The 15,586-nt window shown below is 53.9% G+C and overlaps 1 protein-coding gene across 1 annotated transcript; it reads right to left on the bottom strand.

Moving 5' to 3' along the window:
• Window positions 1–9,692: 9,692 nt before the first annotated feature.
• On the bottom strand, window positions 9,693–10,268 carry LOC138101985 (olfactory receptor 14J1-like; the record flags this gene model as incomplete). Its single annotated transcript, XM_068999730.1, has 1 exon — window positions 9,693–10,268. A coding segment is annotated over one exon (576 nt), but the record flags the coding sequence as incomplete, so codon positions are not given.
• Window positions 10,269–15,586: the final 5,318 nt, after the last annotated feature.

The raw sequence follows: 15,586 nt of genomic DNA, 5'->3' as shown, positions 1-15,586 counted from the left end.
AAGAAGGGAGAGAGCCACAGGCACACTTTGATCCAGGGAGCCGGTAAGTTACAGCTCCACACGTGCCTTGGCCAGAAGAAGCCAAGAAATGCAGGCTTTTTTGCCCTGCCTGTATCGCTGCGCAGGGGTCGTCAGATGGGGACCTGCAGCCCTTGTGCTGGCGCTGAGCTGCTCTTCCCAGCACTGGTGGCCGCCGTGCAAGCTGCTTTTGCTTGTCCTGCTTCACTGACAGCCGGGGCCCTGGGCGGGGCACTGACAGCCTGCTCTCAGCCGCAGGGAAGAAGGAGCCCCTGGAGAAGCTGTACTCCTGCTGCTGCTGGAGACATGGAGGGCGACGTCAAGGATGGCAAGCTCTTCCTCGACCTGGCCACCGGCAAGCTGAAGATGATGGGCTTCGATTCTGGCACCTTCTTCAAAGCCAGGCTCCACAGCGAATTTACAGATGAGTCCACAGCCAGGGGGATGCTCCCAGATTTGGGCATTGCACAGCCTGGCCGGGAAGCAAAGGTTCCCCCCTTTGCTGGGGCGGATGCAACTAATTCTTCAGCCGGCTGCCAAGCTGCTTTTCGGCAGGGCGGGCGGGATGGGCTGGGGTGCTTAGGAAATGGGAGTCGGCCCCTGGCCCTGCCAACAGCCCCCACCGCCCACTGTTCCTGGGGCTGGGGCTGGGGCAGCCAGCCCGACACAAACAAGCCCCCATGGCAGGAGCAGAGGTGGCACTCCAGGAGCTGTGCACGGGCTGCTTTGTTTTGCAGGAAAGGAAGGGCTTGGGCTGCTCCACTCGGCTTGTTTGCTTTGGGCTCGCTGTGCCTGTTGGGGGTCAGTGCGGGGGGGAGGGGAGAAAGCGTGGGCTTCCCTCGCCCGAGGGTGGGTTTTTCCCCAGCATGTAGGGAAGGTTGGGCCTTCCTCAGGCCCCCAACAGAGAGAAGACTTTTTACCTTTTTTCTTGTTTCTCCTTTTTGTCTGTAATCCCTTTTCATTAATTTGTTGTTTGTTTCCCTTAAAGGAAGCGTTGTAGGTGGTGTCCAGTCTGGATCGGGAAGTGCTTGGGACCAGCTGCAGCGTGGATGGGACGGGGCCTTGGAGAAGGCCGAGGACATCGCTTGGGAGCAGCTTTTCTTCCGGCGGCGGGTGGCGTGCGGTGGGTCCCCGTCTTCTTGGCACGGCTGGGATAAGGGCTTTTGGGAGATGGCAGCGAGCACAGGAGCATCCCAATGGGCAGCTGCTGAGGAGGTGGATCTGCCACGGCTGGCTGCGGGCGGTGGCACGTGTCCTGCCATCCTGCTCTCCTGCCAAAGGCAGCAGTGACGGGCGGCTTCGGGCAGCTCTCTGAGCACGGCCAGCATGGCCTGGGCACCGCGGGCGGCTGGGACAAGGGGGACAGCAGCCTTCAAGTGACGGGCGGTTTCTGCTTTCTCTCCTTGCAGCCGGGCTCTGTGGATGCTGAGGCTGCTCTGGGCTCCGCCAGGGCTCTGCTGCGGCTCAGCACCGGGCCGGAAGAAGCCAAAGAAGAACCGGTGTGAGCCGCAGCAGAGACGTGCTCGAGCATTTCGGCAACGCAGCTCAAGCCTGCAGAGTGCACGCCTCCAGGGGAAAACATGACACCCCCCCCGCCCCCAAAATAAACTTGTTCAATAACTTGTGAAATGAAATCAATCTGGGATGACCCCAAATGACATTTCTCAGCTTGCTCAAGCTTTAGCTCAGCCCTTCTCTGAACAGTTCTCTGCCCCGCCTGCCTTTTACTTCACAAGTGCTCCCTCTTTTCCCCCAGTGAGTTGCCAGCTCAGGGCAGTCTCTGTCGCACTGTAGCCTTCCTTGATGCCTTTGACCACGAGGAGGAGCGAGCCCCAGGTTTAGGGACTCATCCTGTCACTGGCAGAAGAACAGCAATGTCTCAGAGGTCCGGTGAGACCTGAGTGTCATTCAAGAGCTGCCCTCCAGGCCTCAGCTCTCCTCACTGTTAGCTTCCCACTGCCCCTTTTCCTCGTCCTTCCAGCAGGATGAGCTCTGTGAATGCCCTTGACCCTCCCCACTCCTGCCAGCCCAGCCACCCAGCTCAGTTTGGCTTAAGCTGAAGCTTCTTTGTCTCCTCTGGCACGCCAGTGCAGTTCCCTCTGCGGGGAGCAGCAGCCCCAGAGCACAGCAGGCAACAGCGCAGGCCGCACCTGCACCGGCTCCCCTCCACGCGTGGCTGGGCTCTTGGTGGCAACTAAATGCTCCCTGTTTGCAGCTGTCACTGGAGGATGGCCCCAGGGCAGAGCCCAGCCCGGCTCCCACTGCATCCCCCGGAGCTTGGGGCAGACAGTGGTCCCAGAGCTGAGGTTCATGGTGCGCAGCCGGCGCTGTGGCTCGCAGTCGGTGTTTGCAAGTGTTGCGTTCTCACCTCCTGCAACTTGTGGGGAAAAGGAGCTGTGCGGCCGGGCCAGCACTGCCCCTCTGGGCAGTGACACGGCTGAAGGTCTTTGCTGTTGCAGAGGAGCCGGCATGGAGCCTTAGCAGGGCCTGGCAGGTGTGGAGCCGGATCTCGCCCGCTGTCCGGGGCTCGCTGCCCGCCAACCGCCCCCACCCGCCGCGCTCCCTTCTGCAGGGACGGAAGGCTCTGGCTGCACAAGGGTTCCCATAATGTCTTTGTACCCGTGGCTGCGGAACGAACACGGAGAGCGAAAGTGTCAGTCACGTTGCTTGCACGTTCCTTCCTTTAGATACAAGGCACAGATCTCTTAAAAGGATAGGCAGGGATAGAGATTTCCCACATAGCCCTCTTTGGCGTAACTCACCTTGTAAGCTGGCGTCAGGGGCATTTTTTTCCCGGCCCTGTGGGAGTAGGTGTCCAAGAGCTGAAGTGAGCAGCATTTAGAAGCAGTTTCAAGATTTCTAGGCAGGAAGTGGAGCTGACAAGCATCTGTGTAACTCACCGTATTCATCGTGGAGACACGAGACCTGGAAAAATCCCAGCTCTCTGTGCATTTGTGCAAAAGGGGGAAGCAGCAGAAAGACTTTGTGTCTGCTTGTCCAAGCTCCAAGGAGCTGGGGTGGCAAAGGGTGGCCTGGGCTGGTGGCAGGTGAAGTCCTGTTTCATGTCATCATAGAGTGGCACAGGACAAAGCTAAAAGCACCCACAGCCACACTGATGAAGTCTTTCTGATGCTGCACATCCTAGAGGAAAAGCTGCTGTCACACAATCCATTGGTATTTATAACTTTTATTTGCAATACTTTAGGTCCAAGTTTCAAACCGCAATATTTTTACACTCAAGACACGGTCATGCACAATCCATATTTCAATTTCCTATTGCTTCAACCACAATTTAAAATAACTTAATATTGACAACAAAACCCAAAATCTTTAAAAAAGGATGCTGAGGTCAGTGAGATGGATCCATGCCATCAGCACATTTGCAAAGTAAATAACTTTGTTCTCTTTTTAAAAAGATCAGTTACCTCTTAATCCAAAGTTACAGAAGATTTTTCACTACACATTTGGTTTTTTCTCTTTCATATTTTTTCTGGTTTTTCTTTTTTCTAATTTTTTTTTTTTAAAGAGATAACACGTCTTAAAAAAGGATTGTACAGCAAAATGAGATACATTTCTGCTCAACAATGAAAATGTAGGCTCCTCCTCTGTTTACTTTTGTCTGGATACCCTGAAGAAAAAATCTAGCAGACACCAGCAGAGGTGTAAAGGGGTTGCTTTGGACTAAAGTGGAGTTTAGCACTGGTGACATCCTGACCCAGTCAAGAGTTGCAGAATTCTTTTGCAGATCTCGAACCATGTGCTTGCGGGCACAGCACCTGCAGTGCTGATGCACCAGGGCACGAGAAGAACTCTCTTATTCCCGCACCGAATTTGGGCTCTGCCCAAGCAGGAGGTGCTGCAGTGCTTTGCTCCTCGTTGCCGTGTGGAGCAGCTCCCTTCCTGCTGGCTGAGCTGCTCAGGCAGAGCCCGGCAGCTCCTGACCCTGAAGGGCTGAGGCCTTTCCCCTGCTGCTGTGCTACAGACGGATTCAGCAGCATTGCTGTACGTGGGGATACACAGCGGGACCAAAAGCAGTTGCCTTTGTAGACCCTAAGCTGAAAGGTGAAAAATCTCAAGAGACGAGGATGGAAGAGACTGGCAGGCTGCCTGTTTGCTGTGCTGCCCCACTTGTGAGCGGCCCAGCTTTGCGTGAGGCAGAGTGAGAACAAGGGGCAGCTCCCTCCCTCCCAGCCCCGCAGCCAAGGGGTCCCTCCAGTCCTGGGGCTTGGGGCACCATCAGAAGCTTCCAAGCAAAGGTTATCTTTGAACTTTCTCATTCATGAAATGCGCACGGTCATGAGCGCTCTGATAGATGTATCCACCCATTAGTGAAACATGGATTGACCTTTCTGTATTTGGAAGCTGGACAAGGCCATGAAATCTGACATCTGGCCTTGTTTGGGGCTGTATGGTCCAAGTCAACTCCCTTGCTTCCTCCTTGAGCCCTGGCCAGGCTTTGGGAGAAACAAACGGGAGAATGAAACCAGATGTTCCCACGCTAGAAGTGCTGTCGGTTTGTTAGTTCAACACTATCAAAGGTGGGCCCTCTCACAGGGAGGTTGGAAGCCTCACCTGTGGGTGGAGGCACCTGCAGGAACTCCCAGTGTCCGGGAATGGCTCTCCAGTCCTTGGCTGTGACAGCTTCCCCCAGCTGATGGGTGGCTCTGGGTGATGGTAAAGTCTGAGGGTAACTGCTGCTGTCTCTTTCTTAATCCCTACGGGCAATCTTTGGTAGGGATGATTGGGTGCATTGCTGAGCTTCTCCTTTTGTGATTCTTTGCTGCTTTGAACTACAGTAAATGACGCTGATTCCTTGAGTTGGTGTCTATGTCTTTGGTCCTGACCCTGCCCACTGGTAAAACAAATTTGGTATAGTCTGGCCGGATCACAACAAAATGCTGCTTTTTAAATGTAAGTGGAAGGAATCGGTCCCATCCAAAATTCCCGCATGGGAAGACCTTCCCTAGGGTTTGCTGGCTGTGGCGTGGGCTGAGGTCGGAGCTCCGTGCGAGCAATGAGGACGTCAATTGAAAGAAGCTGAAGCACTGGATGTATTAAAATGCATCCCAAAATTGCATATGGAAAAAGGAAAAGAACTTGTGGGTTTGGGAAGATGAGGGTGAATTTTGTTAACAGCATCTCGGAAACAGCACCAACAGAAGGAACGATTGTTGTTGAAACGCTCCCACATGGAGCGACAGAAGAAGTTTTTAATCTTGAGCTTGGATTTGTTTGAGCAAAGGAAATAATAATAATAACAACAATGAGAATAATAACAAAAAATAATGATCTACATGTATATAATATAATATAATAAAAATCAATGTTTATGTTTTCACATGTATATCATGACATTGTGAAATAATGCTCCAAATACCCATTTGTTAGCTTTGGCTGCTCAGGGATATAAGACTAAATACGCTACAGAAAAGGACTGGCCAGGACCCCAGCATCGCTGGGAGACTGTGGGAGATTGTATACAACAGATGAAGGAGGAAGGGATGAAAGTGGCTGTTTTTATAGGGTTTGCTGACGCTAGGACGTGGAATGCTTTGTCTGTTACTGCGAAAAATAAAGTGAGTAAGACTGCTGGGTTTTTCATATCCCAGACTATCCACAAGCTGCAGAACTGATTGAACAGATGAAGGGGTTGTTAAAAGAACAGTTGAAAAATATAGGAGATGGGAATGTGTCGCAATGAAAAACCCACCTCCCAGATGTGCTCCATATCCTTAACAATGGGCCCACTGGGGAAATGGAAACCCCCTGGATGCGCATGGCTGCACCCAATTTGCAAATAGAACCACGGACATTGACACTTTGACTTCCTGGGAAATTGTTCCAGGGGTGATGGTCCCTGACAGGGCCATCGCAGAGGCTGCAGGGCTGGACCTTTACGCATTAGAATTAATTAGGAAAAATCAGAAGCAAATGAGAGTTATCAGTACCGGCACAGGAATTCAGGTTCCTCCGGGACACTTTGGTTTGATAACTGCCCACTCAAGCTTGGCCTTGACAAGTGTTCATATGGTGGGAGGAGTGGTTGGTGCAGATTATCAAGGAGAAATTAAAGTAGTTCTGTTAAACAATAGTGAACAACACTGGATTATTCAACCCCACGGCAGGGTAGCACAGTTATTGATATTGCCAGTTTGTAAAACAACCGTGAAAAAAGGACATCCACTTCACATCACTACTGTTCATGGAGATAAAGGGTTTGGATCCACCAGTCCTGATCATGGAGCCAGAGTGTGGGTCCAGAGGCCAAATGGCCCGCCCGAGCCAGCTGAAGTAAGAGCTGTAGGCAAAGACAACACTGTTTGAATCCTGAAACCTGGGTGAGAAAGATGGGCACATGTCCCTGCAGCCAAGTGTTCTGTGAGAGAACAAAGAGATGTTACAGGATATTGTTTTGCAGAGCCTGCCAGACCAAATCTCCCTGTTTGCCCCAATGGTCCCTTTGGAAAGTGCTCTGATCCACGGCGCTCGATGTGAAGACTGATGTGCCACTGAGTGAGTGACTTCTGCAGACAGAAAGGGACCACTTAACAGTGAAACTATTGTTGATCTTGTTGATTTAATGTTGTCCTTGTAATCGGAGCACTGGTTGGGAAAATAGCTTTCTAACAGCAGGAGCAGAGATAGGGAACTCATTTAACCTCAGTAATTGCTGGGTGCGTGGAAGTCCAGAAGGATTCGATGACTGGCCTTGGCTGGCCCATCTGGCCCAACCCAAATGGTGGGTTAGAAACTTGAGCACAGTTCACGATAAAAACAGAGCTCTAGACCGAGGGTGGCGATCCCCGACCGCTGCCTTTTCATAGAAAAGGCATTTCTTGCCTAAATCGGATAAAGAGGAATATATGTAGGGAAAAGTGTCTGTGGATGGATGTTGTCTCCTGGAATAGGTTGTATGCACCCACACTGTAAACTGTTCAATTGCAGCCAGTATAAAGGGAAATGGAATCAAACTCACGGACAGCTCTTTAATCATGGCTGGGTTAAGCGTTCCGATGAAGATTGTGAAAAGATACCCTTAAAGCACTTCCCGTATGATATTTTGGCTTGTCAACAAAGAATTTCTAATACTTAAATCTAAGATTGTAGGATGAAAAGAATTGTTATGAAGGTTGCAGTTCGTCTCTAGGTCAAAGGACTGATTGAAGGAGTGAGGCCTGAACAACAGGCCCTGACTGAGGCCTGAACAACAGGCTCTGAGCCAAAGTTGACATCTAGATGAACCTTCCAACCAAATGTTCTATTTGTATCTGCTCATTAACAAAGCATTAGTAGCAATATGCTCTATGTTCATTGGTGAAACACGGATTGACCTTTCTGTATTTAGAAACTGGACGAGGCCCCATCTGGCCTTGTTTGGGGCTTTAGGATCAAACTCCCTCGGTTCCTCCTTGAGCCCTGGCCAGGCTTTGGGAGAAACCAAACAGGAGAATGAGACCAGATGTTCCCACACTAGCAGTGATGTCGGCTTGTTTGTTCAACGCTGTCAAAGCTGGGCCCTCTCACAGCGAGGTTGAAGCCTCGTTGCCCACAAAGGTGGATGCACCTGCAGGAACTCCCAGGGTGCGGGAATGGCTCTCCAGTCCTTGGCTGTGACAGCTTCCCCCAGCTGATGTGAGGATGTGGATGATGGCAAGGCCTGAGGGTAACTGGTGCTGTCTCTTTCTTGATTACTGTACGCAATCTTTGGTAGTGATGATTGGGTGCTTTGCTGGGCTTCTCCTTTTGTGATTCTTTGCAGTTTTGCATTCTAATAACTTACACTATTCCTGAACTTGGTGTCTGTGTCTTTGGGGCTGACCCTGCCCACTGGCAAAACAGACGCTGAGGGCCCTCGGAGAACCAAAGGTGCCTTGCGACACCGTGGGGCCTCGTGTAACCAAGGGCACCACAGTGACAGCGTGGGGCCCAAAGGAACCAAGGGGCCAGCGTGGCACTGCAAGGCCTCGTGGAACCATGGAGAGCATTGTGACACGGAGGGGAGTCTTATAATCAAGGGTCCATTGTTTTCCTCTCCCTGCCCCGGCCCCAGCCCTGCAAAGAAGCCCAGTCCTGTCTGGCCCTGCAGCAGGAACTGGAGGCACTGGAGGTGCGGGACAGTGACTCCGTGTCTGGAATGCTCAGGAGATCCTCAGCTCGGGCAGCTCCTGCAGCCCCAGGGCCCCGCTGCCCAGCACAGCAGCAGAGAGTTGGCTCTGGGGCTCCTCAGGCTGCTCCTGCTGCTATCCCAGGGACAGGGCAGCCTCTTGCCAGGGCTCCTCTGCACACACACGAGCTCCTGCTCTTCTCCTGGCCCATCCCAGCTCCCCACAGAGCCTTTCCCAGGGGAACACGTCTGTGCTGGCCTGAGCAGCCCTTGCTGTAGCCTCTGCCCTGCTGCCCACAGCCCCCGAGCTGGGGGTGCTGCTCTGCAGAGCATGGGGGCTGTGCTGCCCGGGGCCATGGGCTGCCTCTGCTGGGCTGTGCTGCTCAAGCTGGGAGACAGAGCTCTGCAGCTGATGGTGCTCCCTGCACGGACCCCCTCCCACACAGGCTCTGCTGTGGCCATGGAGGGTGCTCCGAGGTGCCTGCCTTGTTCCAGGGCTGGCGCATGGGCTGGGGCTGCCCTGGATCCTCCTCTGCAAGTTCCCAGAGGGTCAGACGAGTCACTGCCCAGACTCCTTTCCCTGTACCTGCTGTGTCCCCTGGGGCTGCAGAGCTCTCATGGCTCACAGGAAACATTCAGTCCTTTATCTCTGGGTGAGCCCACCCTGGACAGGCCTGTGCCCAGGGAGCTCCACTCACGGCTGATCCCTGGCACACACTGTCCCTGCAGGTCCCCTGCGTTCTCCTGGCAGCTCCCAAGTCCCTCCAGAAGAACATTCCCCTGCCATCAGGCCTGGCACAAGCTGCAGAGCCCCAGGAAGGTTCATCACAGACCATTCACCATCTGGTGGGCACTGGCCACCACCAAGCAAAACCTGAACCACACCTGAGTCTCTTGAAGGCCACACTGGGACCCTGATCTCATCCCACTGAGCCCTGGGAGAACAAGGAACACAGGCAGCCTCTTTAGAGTCTCTTCCTTGGGCCTCTTCCTGACAGTGACTGTGCAGGGAGAGCAAAGCCTTCCTGCAGTGCCTTCAGGAGATGCCCTTTGCTGATGGAACTGCTGTGGCGGAGCCCAGCTGTGTCCCAGCAGTGCCCATGGCCTGTCCCTGCCTGTGACACGCAGCAGGACTCGCACCACCCACACAGAGCTGTTGGCCTTACACCATCACAGCAGCTCCAAAGGAGAGAGTGGAAGTAATAAGAGAGGAGCTCTGAAAAGACCAAGCTCTGCTGCTCCCTGGCTGTGCTGCTCTGCTGGGACTCTTCCCTGCCCCACGCCTGCAAAACTGGCCCTGCCCTCCAGCTTCAGGGATGGACTCAACCAAAGGATCTTGAACAAAGACCTTGCTGATGGGTCCTTTCTTTCATGTGAATACACACAGAGCAGACTCCTCATTGACACAGTCCCTGTCAACAGTCCCATTCAGCCTGTAAACAGGGAATAAGATGCATAACAAAATCTTTTGGGTACAACATTAACATAGGAAAAGAAAAAAAGCCCCCAAAGCACCACCACCAAAACAACCTGAGAAGGCAGGCTGGGCCTCTAATGATTACACTTTAGCCTATGGAGCTGAAAACAGGCAGGTTTTTGCTTCTGGAAAGCATCCAGTCATCATTTTCCTCAGGGCATCCTTGAGCTCCTGGTTCCTCAGGCTGTAGATGAGGGACTTCAGGGCTGGAGGCAGCACCGAGTACAGAACTGGCAGTGCCAGGTCCACGGATGGGGAGGACCTGGAGGGGGGCTTCAAGCAGGCAACAAAGCCAGTGCTGAGGAACAGGGAGACCATGGCCAGGTGAGGGAGGCACGTGCAAAAGGCTTTGTGCCATCCCTGCTCAGAGGGGATCCTCAGCACAGCCCTGAAGATCTGCACATAGGAGAAAAGAAGGAACACAAATGAACCAAAAGTTAAACAGATGGAAAACACAACAAGCCCGAGTTCCCTGAGGTGGCAGTGTGAGCAGGAGAGCTTGAGGAACTGTGGGATTTCACCCAAGAACTGGCCCAGGGCACTGCCCTGGCACAGGGGCAGGGAAAATGTATTGGCAGTGTGCAGCAGAGCATTGAGAAAGCCACTGGCCCAGGCAGCTGCTGCCATGTGAGCACAAGCTCTGCTGCCCAGGAGGGTCCCGTAGTGCAGGGGTTTGCAGAGGGACACGTAGCGGTCGTAGCACTCGACGGCGGCGAGGAGGGAAAACTCTGCTGAAATGAAAAAGAGGAAGAGAGAGAGAAAGAGAAAGAGAGAAAAAGAGAGAAAGAGAGAAAGAGAGAAAGAGAGAAGAGGAAGAGGAAGAGGAAGAGGAAGAGGAAGAGGAAGAGGAAGAGGAAGAGGAAGAGGAAGAGGAAGAGGAAGAGGAAGAGAGAAAGAGAGAAAGAGAGAAAGAGAGAAAGAGAAAGAGAAGGAGAAAGAGAAAGAGAAGGAGAAAGAGAGAAGGAGAAAGGGAAAGAGAAAGGGGCTGTGCAGCACCTCCTGCGTAGGAGGTGGTTGTGGTGTCCCAAAATGGAATTGTGCATGGCTTTGGGGACAGTGGTGCAGATGGAGCCCAGGTCGGTGAGGGCAAGGGTCAGCAGGAAGAAGAACATGGGCGTGTGCAGGTGCTGGCCGCAGGCTCCGGCGCTGATGATGAGGCCGCTGCCCAGGAGGGCAGCCAGGGAGATGCCCAGGAAGAGGCAGAAGTGCAGGAGCTGCAGCTGCCGCGTGTCTGCCAATGGCAGCAGGAGAAAGGGGCTGATGGAGCTGCTGTTGGACATTGGCTGTGTGTGGACATGGGGACCTGTTCATGGAGAAAAGTCAGTGACAGCTTAAGGGAAACGGCTCTCAGCCAAATCAAAGCCATGTCCCACAAATGCTTCTCCTGTCACACACTGACACCTTATGGGGATTCAGAGTGTCGCCACGGAGAACGGCTTTGGCTGGCCTGGGGCCTTGCGAGAGACGAGAGACGGGGCGGGCCGGGGCCGCGTCTGGCAGGAGGCGAGACAAAGAGCAAGAGGCGAGACAAAGAGTAGGATAGTTAACGGGAGATTGGGCGAGGAGATGGTAATCTGTAGCCCTTGGAGATGTAAAACATATAACCTTAGAAGCTGAAGTTTGTAGCTGCTGAACTGTGGGTTTGGAACAGTATATAAAGATGTGACTCGTGCGAGGAAATTTGGCTTTGCATGCGGCCGGCGAAGTCCGTGTTCCATCACCGACAACACCCTTCTGTTTTTCTAGCAGATCTTCCTTCAGCTCCAGCCGCAGCCCTGCTTGGTGCTGGCTGCGTGCGACATGAGTTTCAGGGCAATTGCTCCGGGGGGTTTTATAATTCAGCCTTGCTGTGCAGAAGTGGGAGGGGGACAGCCACCTGTCCTGGTGTTACACTTTGAAACCCCAGCTAACACAAGGGCACTCCCAGGGCCCAAGAACAGGAATGGCAAAAGCTGTTAAAGTGTTCTAGAGGTTTTTACAGCTCCTCTTCATCTCCCCGGCTGACTGGTTTTGGATGTCAGAAACACTCAGCATTGCTGCTGTCCTCGGGGAGAATAGAGCGAGTTCTGTGAGGCAAGGCGGTGAGTGGAGAGTGAGGGGAGGTGCTCTGTCACTCTGTCCTGTTCCAAGATCCTCTGGGCTTTCACCCTTGTCAGACAGAGGATAATCACCCTCCCATATTTCCCTTAGAAACCATCCCAACACTGCTGAGAGCAGATCGATCCACCACAGCCCATCAAATGTCCATCCCCTTCTCTAGGTCTCAGCCCCACATTGGTAGCCAAATACACACATGGCTCATTGCACCAACCCAACAGCACTTTGTCCATCATCAAACTTCTGTGTCTCACTGTGGGGCTTTCAGGTAACACAAAGATGCTACACGACCTGTTTGCGTCCTGGAGGGAAGCTCCGAGCTTAGGGGGAATCCTCAAGAAGAAAGCCAAGTGTCCTAATGATGGCATTGGATGTAGGGAGATGGAGCTCCTTCCCTGGCTGCATTGCCCACAGCCGGGCACTGGGGCCAGCGTCACCCTGAGCCAGCTGAGCCAGCTGTGCCCCCTCCCAGAGCCCCCCAGTGCCAGGCAGATGCTCCCGGCCCTGTGCTCTGCAGAGGGAACTGGGCCCGGGACCGCAGAGCTGCCCCACAGCTCTGCTGCAGCTCTGCCTGCACAGGAGGGGCTTCACGCCTTGGAGCCCCGGCCCTGAGGGCAGAGGCTTGGCTGAGGGAGAGAGGAGGGGAGGGGGCTTGTTCAGAGGGAGGGGCTGCACTCGAGGGCATCCTGTGGAGGTCTCTAAGCTCTCCGTGCCACAACATTTCTGCCTTTTGTTTTCTCTCATTGCCTGATCTTCTCTCTGCTTGCTGAAGATCTTCCTCCTGGAGATGTTTCCCTGTGCCTGATCTCTTCCTGCCAGCACTCACAGACCCCATATCTCTGTGCACTCTCCTTGGCCCTACAGAAACCTGCCTGTTTGCAGGGCACTGGCTGGGGACAGGTTCTGTTTGCAGGTGGGAGAAAGGACAGGTCAGACTAAGCCTGGCGGGTCCAGCAAAGGTGATGCCGGTGCTCTCCATGGGCAGAGGAGTGCCTTGAAAGCACTTTAGGAAACTCCTGCAGAGCACTCAAGTTACACTTCCCATGCCTTAGGGACTCTTAAAAATGAAGAATTCCTTTATCACTTCCCCCCCTCCCATTCCGCAAGAGTAGGAAACGGAAAACACTCTCAGGAAATTTCATCTTTATAGAAAGGCTTGTCTTGGAAATATTACTGGACTGAGCCTAAGCCCTGAGCATGTCCTCATGTTCTACACCAGGGATACTCAGAGAATGTACTTCCTGAATCCACAGTCAGTGGTATGTTCCAGCTTGAGGAGATCATTTCAGGAACTGCAGCTGCTTTGTCCTGCAGCCAGAGGCTTCCTGTGTCAAGGGCTGGGAATGATTCTCCCCCGGTCACTTGTCAGCATCTTCCCAGCCCTAACTGATGGAACCCCTCTGTGCCTCTGTGCCGTGCCCGGGCTGGCTGCAGGCAGTGCCCCAGCCGCCGGAAAGGCAGATCCTGTCCCTCCCTCATTGCTCGGGACTCTTCCCGGGGCACTGGGATGTGGGCATGTGCAATGCCAAGGGCAGGACCATGGGGTGGCCCCTGCCATGCTGCTGAGCAGCAAAAAAGAGGCAATGAGGCCCCAGGGCTGCAAGGGTCACTTGTCTCCCAACTGGCCCCAGGGGCAGGGACAGCAGCCCTGGCCAAAGTGCTGCAGAAGTTGCCTCTGTCAGGGCCTTGCAGCTTCTGCACATCCCTCTGCCCTCTCCGGCCCAGGCTGTCCTACAGTGTCCGTGCCCTGTGTCTCTGTCCCTGCAGGCTGTCCTCATCCCCCCGGCTGCCCCACCTCCCCGGCCCCTTCCTTTGCTGATGGCTCTGCGGCCTGCCTGGCTCTGCCTTGGCACGCAAAGCCTTGGGCTGCTCCAGACTCCTTCTGGGGGACACGTGGCACCACAGCACTGCCCTGGGAGAGAAATTCCTTTCTCCTTGTGTCCAGTCTGGACCTCCCCACCTGCCCTTTGCATTAATTCTTTCTTTTGCCGGCTGTTCTCTACTATGTCAAAAGGATCCACCATCTCTGAAACCACCCTTCAAGCCCTCCCAGGACTCTCCTCCACTGTCCTCAGGCTCCACTCCACTGAGCACAGAGCCCCTTTGTCCCTATGTAGTGATCATGTGCTTGAGGCCACGGGCACCTGGACAAGAAGGTCGGTTCTTTTCTACAGGAAGGAAACCACAGAACCCCAGTGTTTTGAAGGCAGATGAGAGGCAGCCACCAGAGGCCAAGGCAAGCCAGACCTGTCTGTCCTTGCAGCTTCTGTCTGAAAGCAACCCTTGGACATATGGGGAGTTTTGGAGGTGGAGTTCCATTTCAGCTGTGGGTGCCTGGACCGGAATGACAGCTCTTCTCCCCAGGAAGGAAAGGGCAGAGCCCCAGGGTTTCAAAGGCTGATTAGTGGTGGCTCAAGGAGGCCAAGGCCAGCCAGACCTGTTTGTCTTGGCAGCTTTTGTCTTGGAGCGATCCTTGGATAGAGGGAATTTGGGAGGCCAAATCCCAGTTTTGTCCATGGACGTCTGGCCAAGAAGGACAGTTCTTTTCCATTGGCAGAAAAGTGAGGAGCCCCAGTGTTTCAAAGGCAGATGAGAGCTGGCCCTCAGGAATGCAAGGGGAGCTGGACATTCCTGGCAACTTTTGTCTGGGAGCTATTCCTTGGATAGATGGAATTTCAGAGGTGGATTCCCAGTTTTGGCCATGGATGGCTGGACTTGAAAGATGTTTTTTTCCATGGGAAGAAAAGCACAGCCCCCCACCCCGTGTTTTGAAGGCAGATGAGAGGTGGCCCCTAAGAGGCCAAGGCCAGCCTGAGCTGTCTGTCCTGGCAGGTTTCACATGGGAACAATCCTCGGATAGAATCAAATTTGGAGGTAGAATCCTAATTTCAGCCATGGGTCCCTGGAGGAGAAGGACAGTTCTTTCCCACAGAAAGGAAAGCAAGGAACTCCAGCATTTCAGGGGCAGATGAGAAGCAACCCTCAACATGCCAAGGTCAGCCGGACCAGGCAGGTGGCCCCAGGGGGCCAAGCCAACCAGTCCTGTTCCATGTTCTTTGGATCCTTGGGGCCCTGCAGCATCACAATTTTGTTCCCCTGAGGCCCAGCAATATCACAGTGGTCTCCTTGGCTCTACAGCGGCACAAAGGCCCCTTGCTTCCATGAGGCCTTGCTGTGTCCAAACGGTTTCCTTGCTTCCATGGGGCTGCAAAATACCACTATGGCCCACTGGTTCCATGAGGTCACAGAGTGTCACAGTGGTCTCCATGATTCCATAAGGTCCTGCAGTGTCACAATGGCTCCTTGGTTCTATTGGGCTCCCCAGGATCACAGTGGCCCCTTGGTTCCACAAGGCCTGGCTGTGTCACACTGGCCCTTTGCTTCCATGAGACCTTGCAGTGCCACAATGGTTTCCTTGGTTCTATGAGGCCCTGTGGTGTCACAATGGCCCCTTGATTCCATTGGGCCTCTTACTGTTACGTAGTTCTTAGTTCCGTGGTGCCCTGTAGTGTCACAGTGGTCTCCTTGGCCCCATGGTGCCACGCAGTGTCCCAAGGGCCCCTTGGTTCTATGAGGCCTGGCTGTGTCACAATGGCCCCTGGCTCCCATGAGGCCCTGTGATGTCACAATGGTCTCATTGGTTCCACGAGGCCCTGCAGGTCCACAATGGCCCTTCGGTGTCACAAGGCCTTGAAGTGTCATAATAGTCTCAGCGGGTTCCCCCGCTGCTTCACAATGGCCTCCTTGGTTCCGTGATGCCCCGTAGCGTAACAATGGTATCCTTGCTTCCACACAGTCAGAATGGCCCCGTGGCCTCATGGAGCCCCACAGTGTCACTGCGATCCCCTTGATTCCACGAGGCCCTGCCGTGCTACAATGACCCCTTGGTT

The sequence above is a fragment of the Aphelocoma coerulescens genome, unplaced genomic scaffold, assembly GCF_041296385.1.
Source record: "Aphelocoma coerulescens isolate FSJ_1873_10779 unplaced genomic scaffold, UR_Acoe_1.0 HiC_scaffold_60, whole genome shotgun sequence".
Taxonomy (NCBI): domain Eukaryota; kingdom Metazoa; phylum Chordata; class Aves; order Passeriformes; family Corvidae; genus Aphelocoma; species Aphelocoma coerulescens.
Note: the sequence above shows the minus strand (reverse complement) of the source record. Positions and strands in the feature narration are given on the sequence as shown.